This window comes from Pseudophryne corroboree, chromosome 12 (genome assembly GCF_028390025.1).
Source record: "Pseudophryne corroboree isolate aPseCor3 chromosome 12, aPseCor3.hap2, whole genome shotgun sequence".
Lineage (NCBI taxonomy): Eukaryota > Metazoa > Chordata > Amphibia > Anura > Myobatrachidae > Pseudophryne > Pseudophryne corroboree.
The window spans coordinates 92,342,316-92,363,187 of record NC_086455.1 but is presented as its reverse complement, the minus strand read 5'-3'; the positions used below and the strand labels follow the sequence as shown (position 1 = coordinate 92,363,187).

Genomic DNA, 20,872 nt, shown 5'->3' with positions numbered 1-20,872 from the left:
TTTTATTTTTATTGTCTTTTCTATTTTTTTTTTTTTTTTTTGTGATCTTTCTAAAAAGCGTCTTATACGTACCTTAGAAAGAGTCTCTCCAACAGCTCTCCGCCGAGCTGTGACAATGTTTATCTACAAGTACAGTGCTATTTTGGCGGGCGTCTGTGTCTGATATACTAGCAGGTCCAGCAGATGTTACCAGGCTGTGGCCGAAGCACGGGGAAAAGCTAAGGCATCGGTTCCGCTTAGAGTGGGAATACGGACACAGCCGCACTGCTTTGGGAGGAGTCTGCCACCTCAGGTTCACCAGCGCTAGCCCTTAAGGATCATAGGCTCCAGGAGTAACATGAGGCCGCAATCCCTAGGGTTGATGCCAGCAGTGTGGAGTCAGACGCTCTCCTGGAAAAGCCAGTGGTAAGTAGATCTACATCTTCACAGTCTACACCTGTTTCAGATGAGGATGAAGCTCATTAAGCTCTGGTTCTGCATACGAAGAGGAGGAGGTAGGCCTCAGCTCAGTGGACATAGCCGAGTTAATTAAGGCAATGAAAGCCATTCTATCCTTCGAAGAATCAGCAGAGCCTGTGTTCAAATCCAAGGCACCTGTGTTTAAACGTCCCAAAACAGTTGACTGAGTTTCCTGGGTCAGATCAGCTGACTGAAATCATGGAAGAGGCTTGGGCTACGCCCTTTAAGAAGTTTTGCTATTAAGAGATGCTCAAACTAAGACAGGGCATGCTGGGATGTGTAGTTACACAGCAGCTGAAGGGCCAATGTTGAAGACCTATGCTCTAAGGGGTAAATTTAATTAGCAGCTAAGGGTGCGGTGTGCCTTATTACCTGGGGTGGTGAGAAAGATAGCGCAAGGAAATGGTGTCGTGAAACTAATAGCTCCGGTTTGGCCCAGAAGACATTTGTACACAGATCTGCAGAGGATGTTGATGAATGCCCCATTCCTGCTCCCTCAACTTCCAGATCTACTGACGCAGGGTCCCAGATCTACTGACGCAGGGTCCTTGTTATCACAGACATCTGGATCGACTGTCTTTGACGGCGTAGCTCTTAAAATCACTAGCCTGAAGTCAAGAGGATTCTCACAATAAGTAATTCAAACTATGTTTAGAGCAAGGAAACCTTCCTCAGCTCGAATTTATCACCGAATATGGCAAACCTATATTCATTAGTGCAGTGAACGGAAAATGGACCCTAGGTCTTTCAGAGTTTCCAGGGTGTTAGCATTCCTTCAGGCAGTAATGGATAGAGGATTGAAGGTGGCTTCCTTGAGAGTCCAAGTGTCAGCATTGACTATATGGTTCCAAAAGAAAATTGCCAACTTACAGGATAGGCGTACTTTTTTCCAGGGAATGCTGCGCATTCAATCTCCTTTTGTTCCTCCTACAGTGCCTTGGGACTTAAGTTTAGTACTAAAGGCCCTTCAAGTTGAACCACTTAATAAAGTGGATCTTAAATGGTTGACCGCTAAAATTCTCTTTCTACTGCCATGTCAGCTAGAAGAGTATAAGTTTTAGGGGCATTATGTCGTCCTCCATTTCTGATATTTTATCCAGATAGAGCGGTTCTCAGAACTAAATTTGGGTATCTTCTCAAGGCGGTGTCTAAATTTCACCTTAACGAAGAAAGTGCAGTCCTGGCTTTCCAGGAACCGGGCCTTTCTGCGGGAGATGCAGCGCTGGACGTGGTCCATGCCTTAAGGATCTATGTGGATCGTACCAGTGCCATCAGATAAACAGATTCTCTCTTCATTATCTACGGATTTCACAAGAGAGGATGACCTGCTGACAAGCAGACACTGGCGAAGTGGCTTCGGATGACTATTTCAGAAGCATATTCCCACGATCTCCCTGTTATGGATAATGTCTTTGCTCACTCTACTCGTAAGGTAGGTGCATCATGGGCAGCACAATGTGGTGCTTCAGCAGAACAGATATGTAAGGCAGCCACATGGTCTTCCATTAACACATTCATCAGACATTCATTAGGCATTATGCTGTGGATACCTTTGCGCCTCAGGACGCTGAATTCGGGCGGAGCAATCTCCTGTCCAATCAGGAGCGTCCCCACCACTAAATTGCTTTGGGGAATCCCAATGTTATCATGTGGACCCTGCCGGTGAAATATACGTTATAGTAAGAACTTACCGTTGATAACGGTATTTCTCCTAAGTCTACAGGGATCCCACCCTGATGCACCTGATTTGAGGATCCTTTTATTCACTAACCTCTTCCTTCTTGTACGGAAGGGTGTGCATGTGTGGTGTTCTCACCTGATTAAGGCCATCTATGATGCTCCTGCCTTAAGCTTTGGGAAAACAACTGATTTGTCTGAGCCAGGAGGCGGGGATATATGGAAGGGCCAGTTGCATGCTGGGAGACCGAAAAGCTTTGACCGATTTGGTGCAAAATCCACTGTCACTTCATCATATCCCAATGTTATGCTTCAGACTTAAGAGAAATACCGGTATCAACGGTAAGTTCTTACCGTAACATACATTTCTCTGACGTCCTAAGTGGATGCTGGCACTCCGTAAGGACCATGGGGATTAGCGGCTCCGCAGGAGACTGGGCACAACTAAAGAAAGCTTTAGGACTACCTGGTGTGCACTAGCTCCTCCCACTAAGACCCTCCTCCAGACCTCAGTTAGATTTCTGTGCCCGGCTGAGCTGGATGCACACTAGGGGCTCTCCTGAGCTCCTAGAAAGAAAGTATATTTAGGTTTTTTATTTTACAGTGAGATCTGCTGGCAACAGACTCACTGCAACGAGGGACTAAGGGGAGAAGAAGCGAACCTACCTAACTGGTGGTAGCTTGGGCTTCTTAGGCTACTGGACACCATTAGCTCCAGAGGGATCGACCGCATGGAACCGGCCATTGATGTTCGGTCCCGGAGCCGCGCCGCCGGCCCCCTTACAGAGCCAGAAGCAAGAAGAGTCCGGAAAATCGGCGGCAGAAGACATCAGTCTTCACCAAGGTAGCGCACAGCACTGCAGCTGTGCGCCATTGCTCCTCATACACACTTCACACTCCGGTCACTGAGGGTGCAAGGCGCTGGGGGGGGGGGGCGCCCTGAGCAGCAATAAAAACACCTTGGCTGGCAAATATATCACAATATATAGCCCCAGAGGCTATATATGTGATAAATACCCCTGCCAGATTCCATAAAAAAGTGGGAGAAAAGTCAGCGAAAAAGGGGCGGAGCTATCTCCCTCAGCACACTGGCGCCATTTTCTCTTCACAGTGCAGCTGGAAGAAAGCTCCCCAGGCTCTCCCCTGTAGTTTTCAGGCTCAAAGGGTTAAAAAGAGAGGGGGGGCACTAAATTTAGGCGCAATATATGTATACAAGCAGCTATTGGGGGAAAAATCACTCAGTTATAGTGTTAATCCCTGCATTATATAGCGCTCTGGTGTGTGCTGCCATACTCTCTCTCTTTCTCACCAAAGGACTTTGTGGGGTCCTGTACTCAGTCAGAGCATTCCCTGTGTGTGTACGGTGTGTTGGTACGGCTGTGTCGACATGTTGGATGAGGAAGGTTATGTGGAGGCGGAGCAGAGGCCGATAAATGGAATGTCGCCCCCTGTGGGGCCAACACCAGAGTGGATGGTATTAACCGACAATGTCAACTCCTTACATAAAAGGCTGGATGACGTAACAGCTGTGGGACAGCCGGCTTCTCAGCCCACGCCTGCCCAGGCGTCTCAAAGGCCATCAGGGGCTCAGAAAAACGCCCGTTACCTCAGATGGCAGACACAGATGTCGACACGGAGTCTGACTCCAGTGTCGACGAGGTTGAGACATATACACAATCCACTAGGAACATCCGTTACATGATCTCGGCAATGAAAAATGTGTTACGCATTTCTGACATGAACCCAAGTACCACATAAAAGGGGTTTTATTTTTGGGGAGAAAAAGCAGCCAGTGTTTTGTTACCCCATCAGATGAGTGAATGAAGTGTGTGAAAAAGCATGGGTTCCCCCGATAAGAAACTGGTCATTTCTAAAAAGTTACTGATGTCGTACCCTTTCCCGCCAGAGGGTAGGTCACGTTGGGATATATCCCTTAGGGTGGATATGGCGCTCACACGTCTGTCAAAAAAGGTGGCACTGCGGTTTTAGGATACGGCCACCTTGAAGGAGCCTGCTGATAAAAAGCAGGAGGCTATCCTGAAGTCTGTATATACACACTCAGGTTATATACTGAGACCTGCAATTGCTGCAAGTGCTGCTGCAGCGTGGTCTGATACCCTGTCAGATAATATTAATACTCTAAGACAGGGATAATATTTTGCTAACATAGAGCATATTAAAGACGTCGTCTTATATATAAAGGATGCACAGAGGGATATTTGCCGGCTGGCATCCAGAATTAATGTAATGTCCATTCTGCCAGGAGGGTATTAGAAACCCGGCAGTGGACAGGTGATGCTGCCTGTAAAAGGCACTTGGAGATTCTGCCTTATAAGGGTGAGGAATTGTTTGGGGATGGTCCCTAGGACCTCGTATCCACAGCAACAGCTGGGAAGAAAATTTTTTTACCTCAGGTTTCCTCACAGCCTAAGAAAGCACCGTATTTTCAGGTACAGTCCTTTCGGCTTCAGAAAAGCAAGCGGGTCAAAGGCGCTTCCTTTCTGCACAGAGACAAGGGAAGAAGGAAAAAGCTGCACTAGCAGCCAGTTCCCAGGATCAAAAATCTTCCCCCGCTTCCTCTGAGTCCACCGCATGATGCTGGGGCTCCACAGGTGGAGACAGGTGCGGTAGGGGCGCGTCTCGGGAACTTCAGGGACCAGTGGGCTTGCCCACAGGTGGATCCCTAGGTTCTGCAAATAGTATCACAGGGATACAGGCTGGAGTTCGAGGCGATTCCCCCTCGCCGTTACCTCACATCAGCCTTGCCTGCTGCCTCGGAGAAAGGTAGTACTGGCGGCAATTCACAAGCTGTACTTCCAGCAGGTGAAATCAAGGTACTCCTCCTTCAACAAGGCGGGGGTTACTATTCCAAAATGTTGTGGTACCGAAGCCAGACGGTTCGGTGAGACCCATTCTAAAATTGAAAGCCTTGAACACTTATATACGAAGGTTCAAGTTCAAAATGGAATCGCTCAGGGCGATTATTGCAAGCCTGGAGAATTTCTTGGTATCACTGGACATCAAGGATGCTTACCTGCATGTCCCTATTTACCCTCTTCACCAGGAGTACCTCAAAATTGTGGTACAGGATTGTCATTACCAATTCCAGACGTTGCCGTTGGTCTGTCCCCGGCACCGAGGGTATTTACCAAGGTAATGGCCGAAATAATTATCCCGTACTTGGACGATCTCCTTATAAAGGCGAGGTCAAGGGAGCAGTTGTTGGTCGGAGTAGCACTATCTCGGGAAGTGCTACAACAGCACGGCTGGTTTCTGAATATTCCAAAGTCGCAGCTGGTTCCTACGATGCGTCTACTGTTCCTGGGTATGGTTCTGGACACAGAACAGGATAAAAAGGTTTTCTCCGGGAGGAGAAGTCCAAGGAGTTGTCGTCTCTAGACAGAGACCTCCGAATACAGATACAGGTGTCGGTGCATCAATGCACACGAGTCCTGGGAAAGATGGTAGCTTCTTACGAAGAAATTCCATTCGCCAGGTCCCATGCAAGGATCTACCAGTGGGATCTGTGGGACAAGTGGTCCGGGTCGCATCTTCAGATGCATCGGCGGATAACCCTGTCTCCAAGGGCCAGGGTGTCGCTGTTGTGGTGGCTGCAGAGTGCTCATCTTCTAGGGGGCCGCAGATTCGGCATACAGGACTGGGTCCTGGTGACCACGGATGCCAGCCTTCGCGGCTGGGGGGCAGTCACACAGGGAAGAAACTTCCAAGGCTATGGAAAAGTCAGGAGACTTCCCTACACATAAATATTCTAGAACTAAGGGCCATTTACAATGCCCTAAGTCAGGCTAGACCCCTGCTTCAACACCGGCCGGTGCTGATCCAGTCAGACAACATCACGGCGGTCGCTCATGTAAACCAACAGGGCGACACAAGAAGCAGGATGGCGATGGCAGAAGCCACAAGGATTCTCCGATGGGCGGAAAATCATGTGTTAGCACTGTCAGCAGTGTTCATTCCCGGAGTGGACAACTGAGAAGCAGACTTTCTCAAAAGACACGACCTCCACCCGGGAGAGTGGGGACTTCATCCAGAAGTCTTCCAAATGATTGTACACCGTTGGGAAAGGCCACAGGTGGACATAATGGCGTTCCGCCTCAACAAACAGCTACAAAGATATTGCGCCAGGTCAAGGGACCCTCAGGCGATAGCTGTGGACGCTCTGGTAACACCGTGGGTGTACCAGTCGGTGTATGTGTTCCCTTCTCTGCCTCTCTTACCCAGGGTAATGAGAATAATAAGAAGGAGAGGAGTAAGAACTATACTCATTGTTCCGGGTTGGCCAAAAAGAGCTTGGTACCCAGAACTCCAAGAAATGATCTGAGGACCCATGGCCTCTGCCGCTCAGACAGGACCTGCTACAGCAGGGGGCCTGTCTGTTCCAAGACGTACCGCGGCTGCATTTGACGGCCTGGCGGTTGAACGCCGGATCCTGAAGGAAAAAGGGCATTCCGGCGGAAGTTATCCCTACGCTATTTAAAGCTAGGACAGAAGTGAACGCAAACCATTATCACCGCATATGGCGGAAATATGTTGCGTGCTGTGAGGCCAGGAAGGCCCCAAAGGAGAAATTTCAGCTAGGTCGATTTCTGCACTTCCTACAGTCAGAGGTGACTATGGGCCTAAAATTGGGTTCCATTAAGGTCCAGATTTCGGCTCTATCGATTTTCTTCCAAAATAGAACTGGCTTCACTGCCTGAAGTTCAGACTTTTGTTAAGGGAGTGCTGCATAGTCAGCCCCGTTTGTGCCTCAAGTGGCACCGTGGGATCTCAACGTGGTGTTGGATTTCCTGAAGTCGCATTGGGTTGAGCCACTTAAATCCGTGGAGCTACAATACCTCACGTGGAAAGTGGTCATGCTGTGGGCCTTGGCGTCGGCCAGGCGTGTATCAGAATTGCCGGCTTTGTCATACAAAAGCCCTTATCTGTATTTTATATGGCTAAGGCGGAATTGAGGACTCGTTCCCAATTCCTTCCTAAGGTGGTATCAGTTTTTCATGTGAACCAACCTGTTGTGGTGCCTGCGGCTACTTGGGACTTGGAGCATTCCAAGTTACTGGACGTAGTCAGGGCCCTGGAAAGTATATGTTTCCAGGACGGCTGGAGTCAGGAAAACTGACTCGCTATTTATCCTGTATGCACCCAACAAGCTGGGTGCTCCTGCTTCTAAGCAGACTATTGCTCGCTGGATCTGTAGCACGGTTCAACTTGCACATGCTGCGGCTGTACTGCCGCACCCTAAATCTGTAAGAGCCCATTCCACGAGGAAAGGGGCTCTTCTTGGGCGGCTGCCCGAGGGGTCTTGGCTTTACAACTTTTGCCGAGCTGTTACTTGGTCGGGTTTAAACACTTTTGCAAGAGTCTACAAGTTTGATACCCTGGCTGAGGAGGACCTAGAGGTTGCTCATTCGGTGCTGCAGAGTCATCCGCACTCTCCCGCCCGTTTGGGAGCTTTGGTATAATCCCCATGGTCCTTACGGAGTCCCAGCATCCACTTAGGACGTCAGAGAAAATAAGATTTTACTCACCGGTAAATCTATTTCTCGTAGTCCGTAGTGGGCCCATCCCAAGTGCGGATTGTCTGCAATACTTGTTTATAGTTATTGCTTAACTAAAGGGTTATTGTTGAGCCATCTGTTGAGAGGCTCGGTTATATTTCATACTGTTAACTGGGTATTGTATCACGAGTTATACGATGTGATTGGTGTGGCTGGTATGAGTCTTACCCGGGATTCAAAAATCCTTCCTTTATTGTGTCAGCTCTTCCGGGCACAGTGTCCTAACTGAGGTCTGGAGGAGGGTCTTAGTGAGAGGAGCCAGTGCACACCAGGTAGTCCTAAAGCTTTCTTTAGTTGTGCCCAGTCTCCTGCGGAGCCGCTAATCCCCATGGTCCTTACGGAGTCCCAGCATCCACTACGGACTACGAGAAATAGATTTACCGGTGAGTAAAATCTTATTTTTTTGTTAGCAACTATTTTATTCTAGGTGTATAATACACTGACCTATTATGCAGCACTGTACATTGCAGGAGACCTGACAAATGAATACGTTCAATGACTTAAAATGACAGGTAAAGATAATGGGGCCCGTACAGCAGGCAGAAATCGGGGCATTTTCCGGTTCTGCTGGGGTCGGGGGATCAGAGAAATTGAACATGTTGGAATTTCACTGACTCACCGATTCTGACCAAAATATGGTTAAAATTGACAAGTTGGGGATTTTAACGGTTCCGGTATGAATGGTCGACAGTCATTAGGTCGACCACTATTGGTCGACACATGAAAATGGTCGACACATGAAAAGGTCAACATGAGTTTTTTTACTTTTTTTGGTGTCGTTTTTTGCGTAAAGTGACTGGGAACCCCAATTAATGCACCGCGTCCCCTCGCATGGCTCGCTTAGCTCGCCATGCTTCGGGCATGGTGCCTTTGCTCCGCTACCGCTTCGCTCGGCACACTTTACCGTTCCAATCGTAGTCCATGTGGATCGTTAAGTATGGAAAAGTTCCCCAAAAGAAAAAAAAGTTAAAAAAACTCGTGTCGACCTTTCATGTGTCGACCATTTTCATGTGTCGATCATGTGTCCATGTCGACCATGTCAATGTCGACCAATAGTAGTCGGCCTAATGACTGTCGACCATAACATGGTCGACCATGTGAACGGATACCGATTTTAACATGCTGGTTTTCCCTATTCCGCTTGTGGCTCTCAGACCGTTGATGGCCGCCAATCGGTAAAATGGGACTGGAGATGTATAGTATGGCCTCACATAAGAGGTGTGGTGAAAATGGATACATGAGGTATCCAAAAAACAATTATTGCTGCTGATGTGAAATGTGTGAGTGACTACTGTAAGGCAGATGCATCATCTGCCAGTAACTATGCAGCTGTTGACGACTGGTATTTCTGTAGTGATGCTGGTGTGTTGCAGTTCACATGAGAAGAGACCTTGCATGGGCTTATGCGTACTGAGTGCTATTGCTCATGTAGATGTGTAGTGGCTTACTCTGATATTGCACATTATTGCTTGCATACACAGCGGCTCTGTACATTTAGGGATACAGTAATGCCAAGCATCCCGTGGGTGGGAGATTAAGTGTGAACATCTGTACTAAGGTATGTTATTGGGTACCTTTCTTACTAGCAGTTGTCTCTTTGGCTATAATTAGTAGAAAGTATTAGCTTAAACAATCTCTCTTCAAATTATTATGCAAAATTGTAAAAAAAAAAAAAAAAATGACTCTGTTCTAGTTGTGCTTCTATAAAAAACAAACAAACAAAAACATTGATACACTGTAAAATGCATTACTGAGGTTGCAAGCTGTATATCTATCTGGAAGGTGTTGATATTTATATGATATTTGGAGTCAGTCCAATTAGCTGCAATGAACTCGCGGATGCGAATAATTGCAGCACAGCTCGCACTTTATGGCAGCCCAAATTTTCACAAAAGTGCTTCCTACCCCATAGGGCTACAAGCAAAGTTGAAATCAACCCGCGAAGGGCGCAACATCGCACCCTTAGCGGTGACAAAGCCTATTGATAAAGCCTATATATTTCCTATATTAAACACTCTAAAAGGTTAAGAGACACAGTACGCAATTGGCGCACAAAGTACCGCAAGGGTACGCCCTTAGCGTAGCAGACGCTGTGCACAGGGTGTGAACACAGGCGTCGCAGACACTTACAGAATTAAACTTTAATAACTATACCTTAAGGAATGTACTTATACTGTAAACCTTTGTGCCAGTGATAATGTGTAGATGTAATGCAGTGTAACCTTGTCAGCTTAAAAGCTGTATGAGCGGCTGTGATGCTCAGAGAACCCTTTAGCAATATAATAAACACTCAAATACCGGTCTAAGGTTCTAACACCTTTAAGGGAGAGAATGAACGTTCAATTGCAAAAGAATACACAATACAAGTTATACACTACCAAAATAACATAAAATACCTAACCGAGTTACTACACGTTAAAATACAACAAAGACACAATTACATTTAAGGGGGAAGGAGAGAGAGAATGGCTTACAACAAAATAGGAGATAAATATGGTTGCAGAGAATTTACACATGTGGGAATGATCGCTGCGCAGTTTGTCAATGCTGAGAACCTTTGTGTTGAGAAACTTGAGCTCACCCAGGCTGGCTGTCCCTATATACACATCATACAGCAACAACACAATGGTCCCTACAATACCGCATGGGACAGAAGCTAGACTCCATTTTGGGAAAAACTCCTATGATTCCAAAGTCTGTAACATATGGTTCAAAAGGGAATGCCAGCAGCCATTTTAGATTTGCAAGTCCAAACACATGGCATTCTTTGCTACACCATAGTCACATAGCAGAAGACATAAGACTCCACTATATTCCAAAATGTCTAAGCTTCAATATAATGCATATGTGCTGATTTTACAATTCCAAACCATCTAAATCACCTTTCACAATTTCAAGCCAACACAGTATCTCCATAACCAGAGCATATGGTATGCTGACTATGCTATCCTTCCAGAATCAGCACCACATATCTCATGCTGTCCATATGAGCCATCACAAGGCCAGATTACCAGGTACCCACAAGTATCAGCCTGCTATTGCTACAAGCACATGACTACAGTAACAAAAGGAAGTATGTTTTGACTTCTAACCTTCAGCAAGATGCATCATGTAAAACTACTATAATCTGTTATAAATCACCATCCATAAATGTATACCAGAGATGCTATGCTACAGATTGTCTACTGTTCCAATTCATTACAGATTTCATAGAGTATCATCACAACCATACAACAATCACACAACTGCACAAGCATCATTAACCTTAAGCCATTTGTATCTCCAAACTAACTATTCTATGCCAATCATTTCACAACTACTTTACCACAAACACCTATTTAAACTATTCTATGCCATTAAGCCATGTGTATACAATACTTAGCCTTCGTAAGATCAGTCCTGGTGACGAGCAAGCCATGCTTCTGGGTGCTAGGTTGGTTCTGAGTGAGTGAGCCCTGTGATTTCCAGTGGATATATCATACCTGCGTTCCAGCTATGGGGGTGTGTGATCCACAGGAAGTGTGTGTCTTTCACAGCATGTGGGCTAGCTGTATCTGTGAGCTGAGCTGGATATGTGATCTTGGTTATGCAAAATGTTGGGTGATGACTAACAAATTCCTGTCTTGTGGGAAGCTATTGTTTGGCGAATACTGTCTCACTGTCCACTTTCAGTTGAGACAATGACATCTCAGCAATCATTCTTCTGGAGACAAAACCAGCCCCATTCGTAAACAAAGTGCCAGCCCTCTTCATTGAGTCTCAAAGCTTAGAGTAATTAAAGGCTATTGTACTCCGTCTGCGGGAAAGAAACTGACTGGTCTTAGGTGTAATTTATTTGGAATACAATTAATCTTCAATTACTATTCCTGTGCTTAACTATGCATAAGAACATGTGAAGCCCTCCCAACATGAAAGCTATTGTTTGGGGAATCTCTCTAAGGTCAAAGAGCCATTTTAAATATACCATACTTTGCTGAACTCAGGGGAATATTAACTTATAAAATACATTATTTTGATTAGATATGTAGCGATCGTGTCGCATGCTAGATGCGCACAAACTCTACCGTAAATGCGCACACCGTGCGCCCGTGACGGCGAGTGTGCGCACGCACGGGAGGGTCTGTGCACGTGCAGCGGGCACACGCATGAGGTGCATATATGGCAATGTGCAGCGTGATATTTTTCTGACTTTGACAGCGGATATTTGGATTTACCCCTTAGAACATCTAACCTCAGCCCTCCAGCTGCTGTGTAACTACACATCCCAGCATGCCCTGTCTTAGTTTTAGCATCTCTTGATAGCAAAACTGTGTCAGGGCATGCTGGGATGTATAGTTCCACAGCAGCTGGAGGGCCGAGGTTGAAGACCCTTGCTTTAGAGTATGACCATACATGCTATACTACTAACTGCATTACAAAGAACAATGCAGGAACACATTTTGGAACAGATTCATTTGGCCACCATTGAAACCTTGAACGCTGCCATTAAGTAAGCAGAATAGTGTAGCTTCTTTCTGCTTGCACTGAGAGCAAAAAAAGTAAGGTTTCCATCTCCTTAATTACCCGAACATTATACTTAATTGGATCTGCCCTTTTGGAGTCTGTTAAATTAGGAGTAAGACTGATTGCCCCGCAAGTTAGTACATGCATATGCCGCATGTATGGTAGCCCCAAGATTGCATGATTCTGTTTGTAACCTCATAGGGCTGCATACAACAATCCAAGTAATCGGGCGTGATAGAGGAGACTGTGTTATTGCTGGTATTTCCACACTGTTGAAACGGTACATTGCGGGCATCTTTCACAATTTAATTAAACTTTTGGTATTAGTAGTGTTTACCCTATACAGGATAAATAAAAGATCTGTGTTTAACACAATAAAAAAAAAAAATGTATAACGATGAAATGTAATTGTACCTTAACTTTCACAGGAGTTAACAAAGTAGATAGAAGTAACAAGCAATTTCATTTTCTGTAGAGAAATCTTGCAGCTAAAAGAACGGAAGGAACACGTTTTAACACAGCTTGGCAGCCTTCAAGCAGAATCAAGGGATCTTGACAAACATTTAGACAAACCCAGGTAAGAGTAGAAGAAAAAACTGCTTTTTAAAATAAAAACCCAAAATATATGTATGTGTATATTCCTCACAAATATCAAATCACATTTGTTGAGCAAACACGGTTTACCTGACCACTAGCTAATCCCAAACTGGCCCTCTATCATCTGGCCACTAACTGGCGTCGGAAGCCCCGCCCACTGGTTCCCGCAAACCTTTATACCATCACACTAATTAGTTCCACCCACGTAGTGCAGCTGTGTGTATTACCTTTGCTGTAGAAAGGAGCAGGATATTTAACCCTACCTGTCCCTTGTCCTAGGCGGGATTGAGTCCTGCTCTGAGCATCAGAATGTGTTAACTTCTTAAGGGATATTGGCACATATGTGTACATTTACTTTTACTTAAAAATAAGTCATCTTTCTCTTACGTCCTAGATGATGCTGGGGTCCATATTAGTACCATGGGGTATAGATGGGTCCACCATGAGCCATTGGCACTTTAAGAGTTCAATAGTGTCTGCTGGCTCCTCCCTCTATGCCCCTCCTACCAGAGCTAGGGGAGCTCTACAGAGTTCTTCTGGTAAAGAGTAATATTTTCTTTCAGGTTTTTTTATTTTACAGGGAGGCTGTTGGCGACAGCCTGACTGGGGGGGGGGGGGGGGCTGAAGTGTGGCGAGTCAGTCACTGTCCCCCCTTGCAAGCGGGGGGGGGGGGCTGAAGTGTGGCGAGTCAGTCACTGTCCCCCCTTGCAAGCGGGGGGACAGTGTGAAGAGGGCGGCAACGGGTCAGGAGCACGGTTGTTTCTGCGCTCAGCGCTACCTTGGTGCGGCGCTTGGGAGGGAGCGTCCTGGGCCAGCTCCGGACCCTGCACTGGTTTTTTTCAGAGTGTTGGGGTCTGCGTGCCCAGGTCAGCATATTCCTCCGGCCAGTATAATCATTTTGTGAGCGGGAAGACAGCGCCATTGAAGGGGGCGGAGCTTCTCCTCAGAGCGGACTCAGCAGCGTTCAGCGCCATTTTTCCTGCCTGCAGCTACGGATCACTGGATCCAGGTCCCTCCAGAGCTTTCTCCAGCAGTCTGTACGGTACTAGGGGGCTGTAGAAGGGTGGGGAGGCTGCTTAAAGGCTGTCACCTATTAAGGAACACAGTCAGCGCTGGGAAGGGACTCCCTTTGCCTGAAAAGCGCTGTGTGTGGGTTGGCTCCAATCTCTGTGTCTCTCTGCCATTCTTGGGGGGGGGGGGGAACTCTGACCTCAAAATTCCCTGTGTGTGTGTGTGTGTGTGTGCGCAACATGTCTAGGGACACTGTTTCATATGCTGCAGAGGATTTGTCTTCCCAGGAAGACTCCATTCCATGTAATCAGGATTGCACTGTTTTAGCCCAGATACCAGCTAGAGAGCCAGAATGGTTAGTCTCTCTGAGGGGGACTATTTCTCAGATTTCTGATAGGGTAGCTAGAACTGAGCACGCCACTCAGGTCCTCCAGTCCTCTATGGTGGTATGGTCTGATCCTGCCTCCTCGGGGTCCCCTGCGGTACTTTCTAATAAGCGTGCGCTTGCAATTATGCAGGATGACACGGACACCGACTCTGACACTGCAGACGGTGATGGGGATGTGTTGCAGGGGACGGCATCGCTTGCCAGGGGGGTGCAGTTGATGATTGAGGCTGTTAAGGATGTTTTACACATTTCAGACACAGCTCCGGAACAGGTGGAGGAGGCCTTCTTCACAGATAATAAGAGCCCCCCCCCCTCGCTTTCCTGGCATCCAAGGAATTGAATGCTTTCTCTGGCTGGGTCCACATGATTATCCACAGGATAACATTGGGATATTGTCGAGCGACAGCGAAAATGGCACCAACACGGTCACAAGATTTCTGGCCTCCCAGGATGCATCGGGGCCTCGACTATATAGTTCCGCCCACTGACTCAGTCAGATCAGTTCTTTTTTTACTGGCAATGGCGTCAGCCAGAAGAGTGTCCGATTTAGGAGCATTATCATGTAAGTCTCCTTTCCTAAGTTTTTTTTCCAGACAGAGCTGTTCTCAGAACGAGATCTAGTTATCTTCCAAAGGTGGTGTCAAAGTTTCACCTGAATAAAGAGATTGTAGTCCCAGCCTTTCAGGTATCGGGACTATCTGCGGGAGAAGCGTCGCTGGACGTGGTCCGGGCTTTAAGAATCTACATAGATCGTACTAGTGCCATCAGGAAAACAGATTCCCTCTTCATCCTCTACGGATTCCATAGGAGAGGTTGGCCTGCTAGTAAACAGACGCTGGCGAGATGGCTCCGAATGGTAATATCTGAAGCTTATTCTCATGCAGATCTCCCTATTCCGGCTAATGTCTCTGCACACTCTACACGTAAGGTAGGTCCTTCTTGGGCAGCACAGCAGGGTGCATCAGCAGAACAGATATGTAGGGCAGCCACAAGGTCTTCCATAAACACATTCATCAGACATTATGCCTTGGATACTTTTGCCTCTCATGACACAGACTTCGGGCGAAAGGTCCTCCTGTGCAATCAGGAGCGTCCCCACCACTAAAATGGCTTTGGGAATCCCAATGTTATCCTGTGGATAATCCTGTGGACCCAGCCAGAGAAATGAACGTTATGGTAAGAACTTACCGTTGATAACGTGATTTCTCTTATGTCCACAGGTATCCACAGGGATCCCACCCTGACGCATCTGATTTGAGGATCTAGACAAACACTAAAAACCTCTTCCTTCTTGTATGGAAGGGTGTGCATGTGTGTTCTTATCGCCTGTACAGGTCTCTACCTAATGTTCCTGCCTAAAATCGCTGTGGAAAGAACTGATCTGACTGAGTCAGTGGGCGGGACTATATAGTGGAGGCCCCAATGCATCCTGGGAGGCCAGAAAGCTCGTGACCGTGTTGGTGCCATTTTCGCTGTCGCTCGACAATATCCCAATGTTATCCTGTGGATACCTGTGGACATAAGAGAAATCACGTTATCAACGGTAAGTTCTTACCATAACGTTCATATCTTTGACAAGGCATGGGAAACTCCGGAAAAGAAATTCCAGATTCCCAAGAGAGTCTTGGTGGCTTTTCCCATCCCAGAGGAAGATAGGAAGAGGTGGGAGTCCCCGCCGATAGTCGACGCCTCTGTATCCAGGCTGTCCAAACAGGTAGTTTTACAGGTCCCGGGATCTACCGCGTTAAAGGAACCGGCTGATCGCAAGGTGGATGCTACGCTGAAATCCATTTTCTCTTACGTCCTAGAGGATGCTGGGGACTCCGTTAGGACCATGGGGTATAGACGGGCTCCGCAGGAGACATGGGCACCTATAAAGAACTTTTAGTATGGGTGTGCACTGGCTCCTCCCTCTATGCCCCTCCTCCAGACCTCTGTTAGATCTTGTGCCCAGAGGAGACTGGGTGCATTACAGGGAGCTCTCCTGAGTTTTCTGTGTAAAAGAATTTTGTTAGGTTTTTTATTTTCAGGGAGCACTGCTGGCAACAGACTCCCTGCATCGTGGGACTGAGGAGAGAGAAGCAGACCTACTTAAATGAATAGGATCTGCTTCTTAGGCTACTGGACACCATTAGCTCCAGAGGGAGTCGGAACACAGGTCTCACCCTGGGGTTCGTCCCGGAGCCGCGCCGCCGTCGTCCTCGCAGAGCCGGAAGATAGAAGCCAGGTGAGTATGAGAAGATTAGAAGACTTCAAGGCGGCAGAAGACTTCAGATCACCGCTGCGCGCCATTGCTCCCACACAACACACACAGGCACAGATGGGTACAGGGCGCAGGGGGGGGAGGGGAGGGGGCGCCCTGGGCAGCAATAAACCTAGTTTTTGGCACAAATACATATATTAGGCTGCGGAGGCAGCAAATAGATGATCCCCCGCCATTTTTATGAAATTGAAGCGGGACCGAAGCCCGCCGCTGGAGGGGGCGGAGCTTGATCCCTCAGCACTATCCAGCGCCATTTTCTCCACAGAAGCTGCAGAGAACGCTGGCTCCCCGGACTCTCCCTTGCTGAACTCATCAGAGGGCTGGAAAAAAGAGGAGGGGGGCACATTTCAAACGCAGTGAGTGGGCATAGCATTGGCATTATATATAAAAGATCTGGGTTTTCCAGTGTCAGTTTGGCGCTGGGTGTGTGCTGGCATACTGTCTCTCTGTCTCTCCAAGGGGCCTGGTTGGGGAATTGTCCCCGTATAGTTATATCCCTGTGTGTGTGGGGGGTCGGTACGTGCGTGTCTGAAGCGGAATGCAAATCAAAGGAGGAGGTGGAGGAGATGAGTGGTGTGTCCCCGTCGGTAGTGCCGACTCAGGAATGGATGGATATGTGGCATATGTTAAATGCAAGTGTAGCATCATTGCATAAGAGGCTAGACAAAGCAGAATCCAGGTTGACAGCAGGGGGTCAATCCACGGATTGGACCGACTCACAGGGCCCGTCGGGGTCTCAAAAGCGTCCCTTGTTACAAATTGTGGACACAGATACCGACACGGACTCTGATTCCAGTGTCGACTATGATGATGCTAGATTGCACCCTAGGGTGGCAAAAACTATTCAGTATATGATTATTGCAATAATAGATGTTTTGCATATCACAGACGACCCCTCTGTTCCCGACACGAGGGTGCTCATGTATAAGGAAAAGAAACCTGTGGTAAACTTTCCTCCATCTCATGAACTTAAGGAGTTATTTGAAAAAGCTTGGGAATCTCCAGATAAGAGACTGCAGATTCCCAAACGGGTTCTTATGGCGTACCCTTTCCCCACACAGGACAGGGCACGTTGGGAATCCTCTCCCATAGTGGACAAGGCTCTAACACGCCTGTCCAAGAAGGTGGCGCTGCCGTCTCCAGATACAGCGGCCCTCAAGGACCCTGCGGACCGCAGGCAGGAGACTACATTAAAGTCTATTTATACACATACTGGTACTTTACTTAGACCGGCAATTGCGTCGGCGTGGGTATGTAGTGCAGTTGCAGCTTGGACAGATACCCTGTCAGCTGACCTTGATAACCTAAGTAGGGATACTATTTTGCTAACTTTAGCACATATTAAAGACACAGTCTTATATATGAGAGACGCTCAAAGAGACATTGGATTGTTGGGTTCCAGAGCCAATGCCATGGCGATTTCAGCGAGACGATCCTTATGGACCCGCCAATGGACGGGTGATGCGGCTTCAAAAAAGCATATGGAGATTTTACCCTATAAGGGTGATGTGTTGTTTGGGGATGGGCTCGCGGTCCTGGTTTCCACAGCTACCGCAGGTAAATCTACCTTTTTACCTTTTGTTCCCCAACAGCAAAAGAAAACTCCACCATATCAGATGCAGTCCTTTCGGTCGCAAAAGCCCAGAAGAGGTCGGGGCTCCTCCTTCCTTGCCAGAGGTAAATGTAGAGAGAAAAGAGCACCTGCCGCGGCGGGTTCCCAGTAACAGAAGTCCTCCCCGGCTTCTACAAAATCCACCGCATGATGCTGGGGCTCCCCTGCAGGAGTCCGCATCGGTGGGGGCACGCCTTCGACTTTTCAGCCAGGTCTGGGTTCGGTCAGACGTAGATCCTTGGGCGATGGAGATAGTTTCCCAAGGCTACAAGCTGGAATTCGAAGAGGTGCCCCCACGCCTATTTTTCAAGTCGGCCTTACCAGCTTCTACCCCAGAGCGGGAAGTAGTGTTAGCTGCAATTCAAACGCTGTGTCAACAGCAAGTGATTATCAGGGTTCCCCTGAGCCAACAGGGAAAAGGGTACTATTCGACCCTCTTTGTGGTCCCGAAGCAGAATGGTTCAGTCAGGCCCGTTTTAAATCTAAAATCCCTAAATCTGTACTTGAAACGTTTCAAATTCAAGATGGAATCGTTCCGAGCTGTAATAGCCAGCCTGGAAGGCGGGGATTTTATTGTGTCATTGGACATAAAGGATGCTTACCTTCAAGTCCCCATATATCCCGCTCATCAGGAGTACCTGAGATTCGCGGTACAGGATTGTCATTTCCAGTTGCAGACGTTGCCGTTTGGGCTTTCAACGGCCCTGAGGATTTTCACCAAGATAATGGCGGAAATGATGGTGATCCTGCGCAGGCAAGGAGTCACAATTATCCCATACTTGGACGATCTCCTGATAAAGGCGAGATCAAAAGATCAATTACTGAAGAACGTGTCACTCTCTCTGAGAGTGCTCCAGCAACACGGTTGGATTCTCAATCTGCCAAAGTCGCAGTTGGTTCCAACAACTCAACTATCGTTCCTAGGCAACGAAAGAAGGTTTTTCTCCCGTTGGAAAAAGCCTAGGACCTCCAGAACATGGTCAGAGACCTGCTAAAGCCAAAAAGAGTGTCAGTTCATCAATGCACTCGAGTTCTGGGGGAAATGGTGGCAGCCTACGAGGCCATTCCCTTCGGCAGGTTCCATGCGAGGACGTTTCAATGGGACCTTCTGGACAAGTGGTCCGGGTCCCATCCACAATTACATCAGAAAATAACACTGTCCCCCAGGGCCAGGGTGTCTCTCATATGGTGGCTGCAAAGTGCTCACCTTCTAGAGAGTCGCAGGTTCGGCATTCAGGACTGGGTTCTGGTAACCACGGACGCAAGCCTCCGAGGATGGGGAGCAGTCACCCATGGAAGAAACTTTCAAGGACTATGGTCAAGCCAGGAGTCCTGTCTGCACATCAACGTGCTGGAATTAAGAGCCATATACAACGGCCATCGGCAAGCGGGAGGGTCTTCTTCGCAACCTACCGGTTCTGATTCAATCGGACAATGTCACAGCCGTGGCTTATGTGAACCGCCAAGGCAGGACAAGGAGCAGAAAGCGATGGCGGAAGCCACCAGGATTCTTCGCTGGGCGGAAAATCACGTAAGCATTCTGTCAGCTGTCTTCATTCCAGGAGTGGACAACTGGGAAGCAGACTTCCTCCGCAGACACGACTTCCATCCAGGAGAGTGGGGACTTCATCCAGAAGTCTTTGCAGAGATAACGGGTCTCTGGGGAGTTCCTCAAATAGACATGATGGCATCACGCCTCAACAAGAAGCTGCGGAGGTACTGTGCCAGGTCCCGGGACCCTCCGGCAATAGCAGTAGACGCTCTGGTAACGCCATGGGTGTTCCAGTCGGTCTATGTGTTTCCTCCTCGGCCTCTCATCACAAAGGAGTTGAGGATCATAAGACGGACAAGAGTACAGACAATACTCATTATTGCAGACTGGCCTCGAAGGGCCTGGTACTCAGATCTTCAGGAGATGCTCGCAGAAGATTCTTGGCCTCTTCCACTAAGGGAGGACCTGTTACAGCAGGGACCCTGCACGTTCCAAGACTTACCGCGGTTACGTTTGACGGCATGGCGGTTCAACGCCGGATCCTAGCTGAGAAGGGTATTCCGGAGGAGGTCATACCTACTCTAATAAAGGCTAGGAAGGAGGTGACGGTGAAACATTATCACCATATCTGGAGGAAGTATGTATCTTGGTGTGAAGCCAGGAATGCTCCTACAGAAGATTTCCACCTGGGCCGTTTTCTCCTCTTTCTACAGACAGGAGTGGATATGGGCCTGAAGTTAGGCTCTGTTAAGGTACAGATTTCGGCCTTATCGATATTCTTTCAGAAGGAATTGGCTTCTCTTCCAGAAGTCCAGACTTTTGTGAAGGGAGTGCTACACATCCAGCCTCCTTTTGTGGCGCCATGGGACCTGAACGTGGTGTTACTGAGTCTTAAGTCACACTGGTGTGAACCTCTTAAAACGGTTGAGTTGAAATTTCTCACCTGGAAGGTGGTCATGTTATTGGCCTTAGCTTCGGCAAGGTGGGTGTCTGAATTGGCGGCATTGTCTCACAAGAGCCCCTACTTGATTTTTCATGTGGATAGAGCAGAATTGAGGACTCGTCCTCAATTTTTACCTAAGGTGGTGTCTTAATTTCATATGAACCAACCTATCGTGGTGCCTGTGGCTACGAGTGACTTGGAGGATTCAATGTCCCTGGATGTAGTCAGGGCCTTAAAGATTTATGTAGCCAGGACGGCTAGAATTAGGAAAACAGAGGCTCTGTTTGTCCTGTATGCAGCCAACAAGATTGGCGCGCCTGCTTCAAAACAGACTATTGCTCGCTGGATCTG

The 20,872-nt window shown here is 47.8% G+C and overlaps 1 protein-coding gene across 4 annotated transcripts in view; it reads left to right on the top strand.

Annotated features, from left to right (window-relative positions):
* Nucleotides 1-20,872, top strand: part of KNL1 (kinetochore scaffold 1) — a 431,776-nt gene that overhangs the window by 373,564 nt on the left and 37,340 nt on the right. For all 4 annotated transcript variants that reach the window (XM_063947793.1, XM_063947791.1, XM_063947792.1 and 1 more), the window contains one exon: nucleotides 12,691-12,792. In XM_063947793.1, the coding sequence (XP_063803863.1) occupies nucleotides 12,691-12,792 (102 nt within the window). The remainder of the gene's footprint in view (nucleotides 1-12,690; nucleotides 12,793-20,872) is intronic.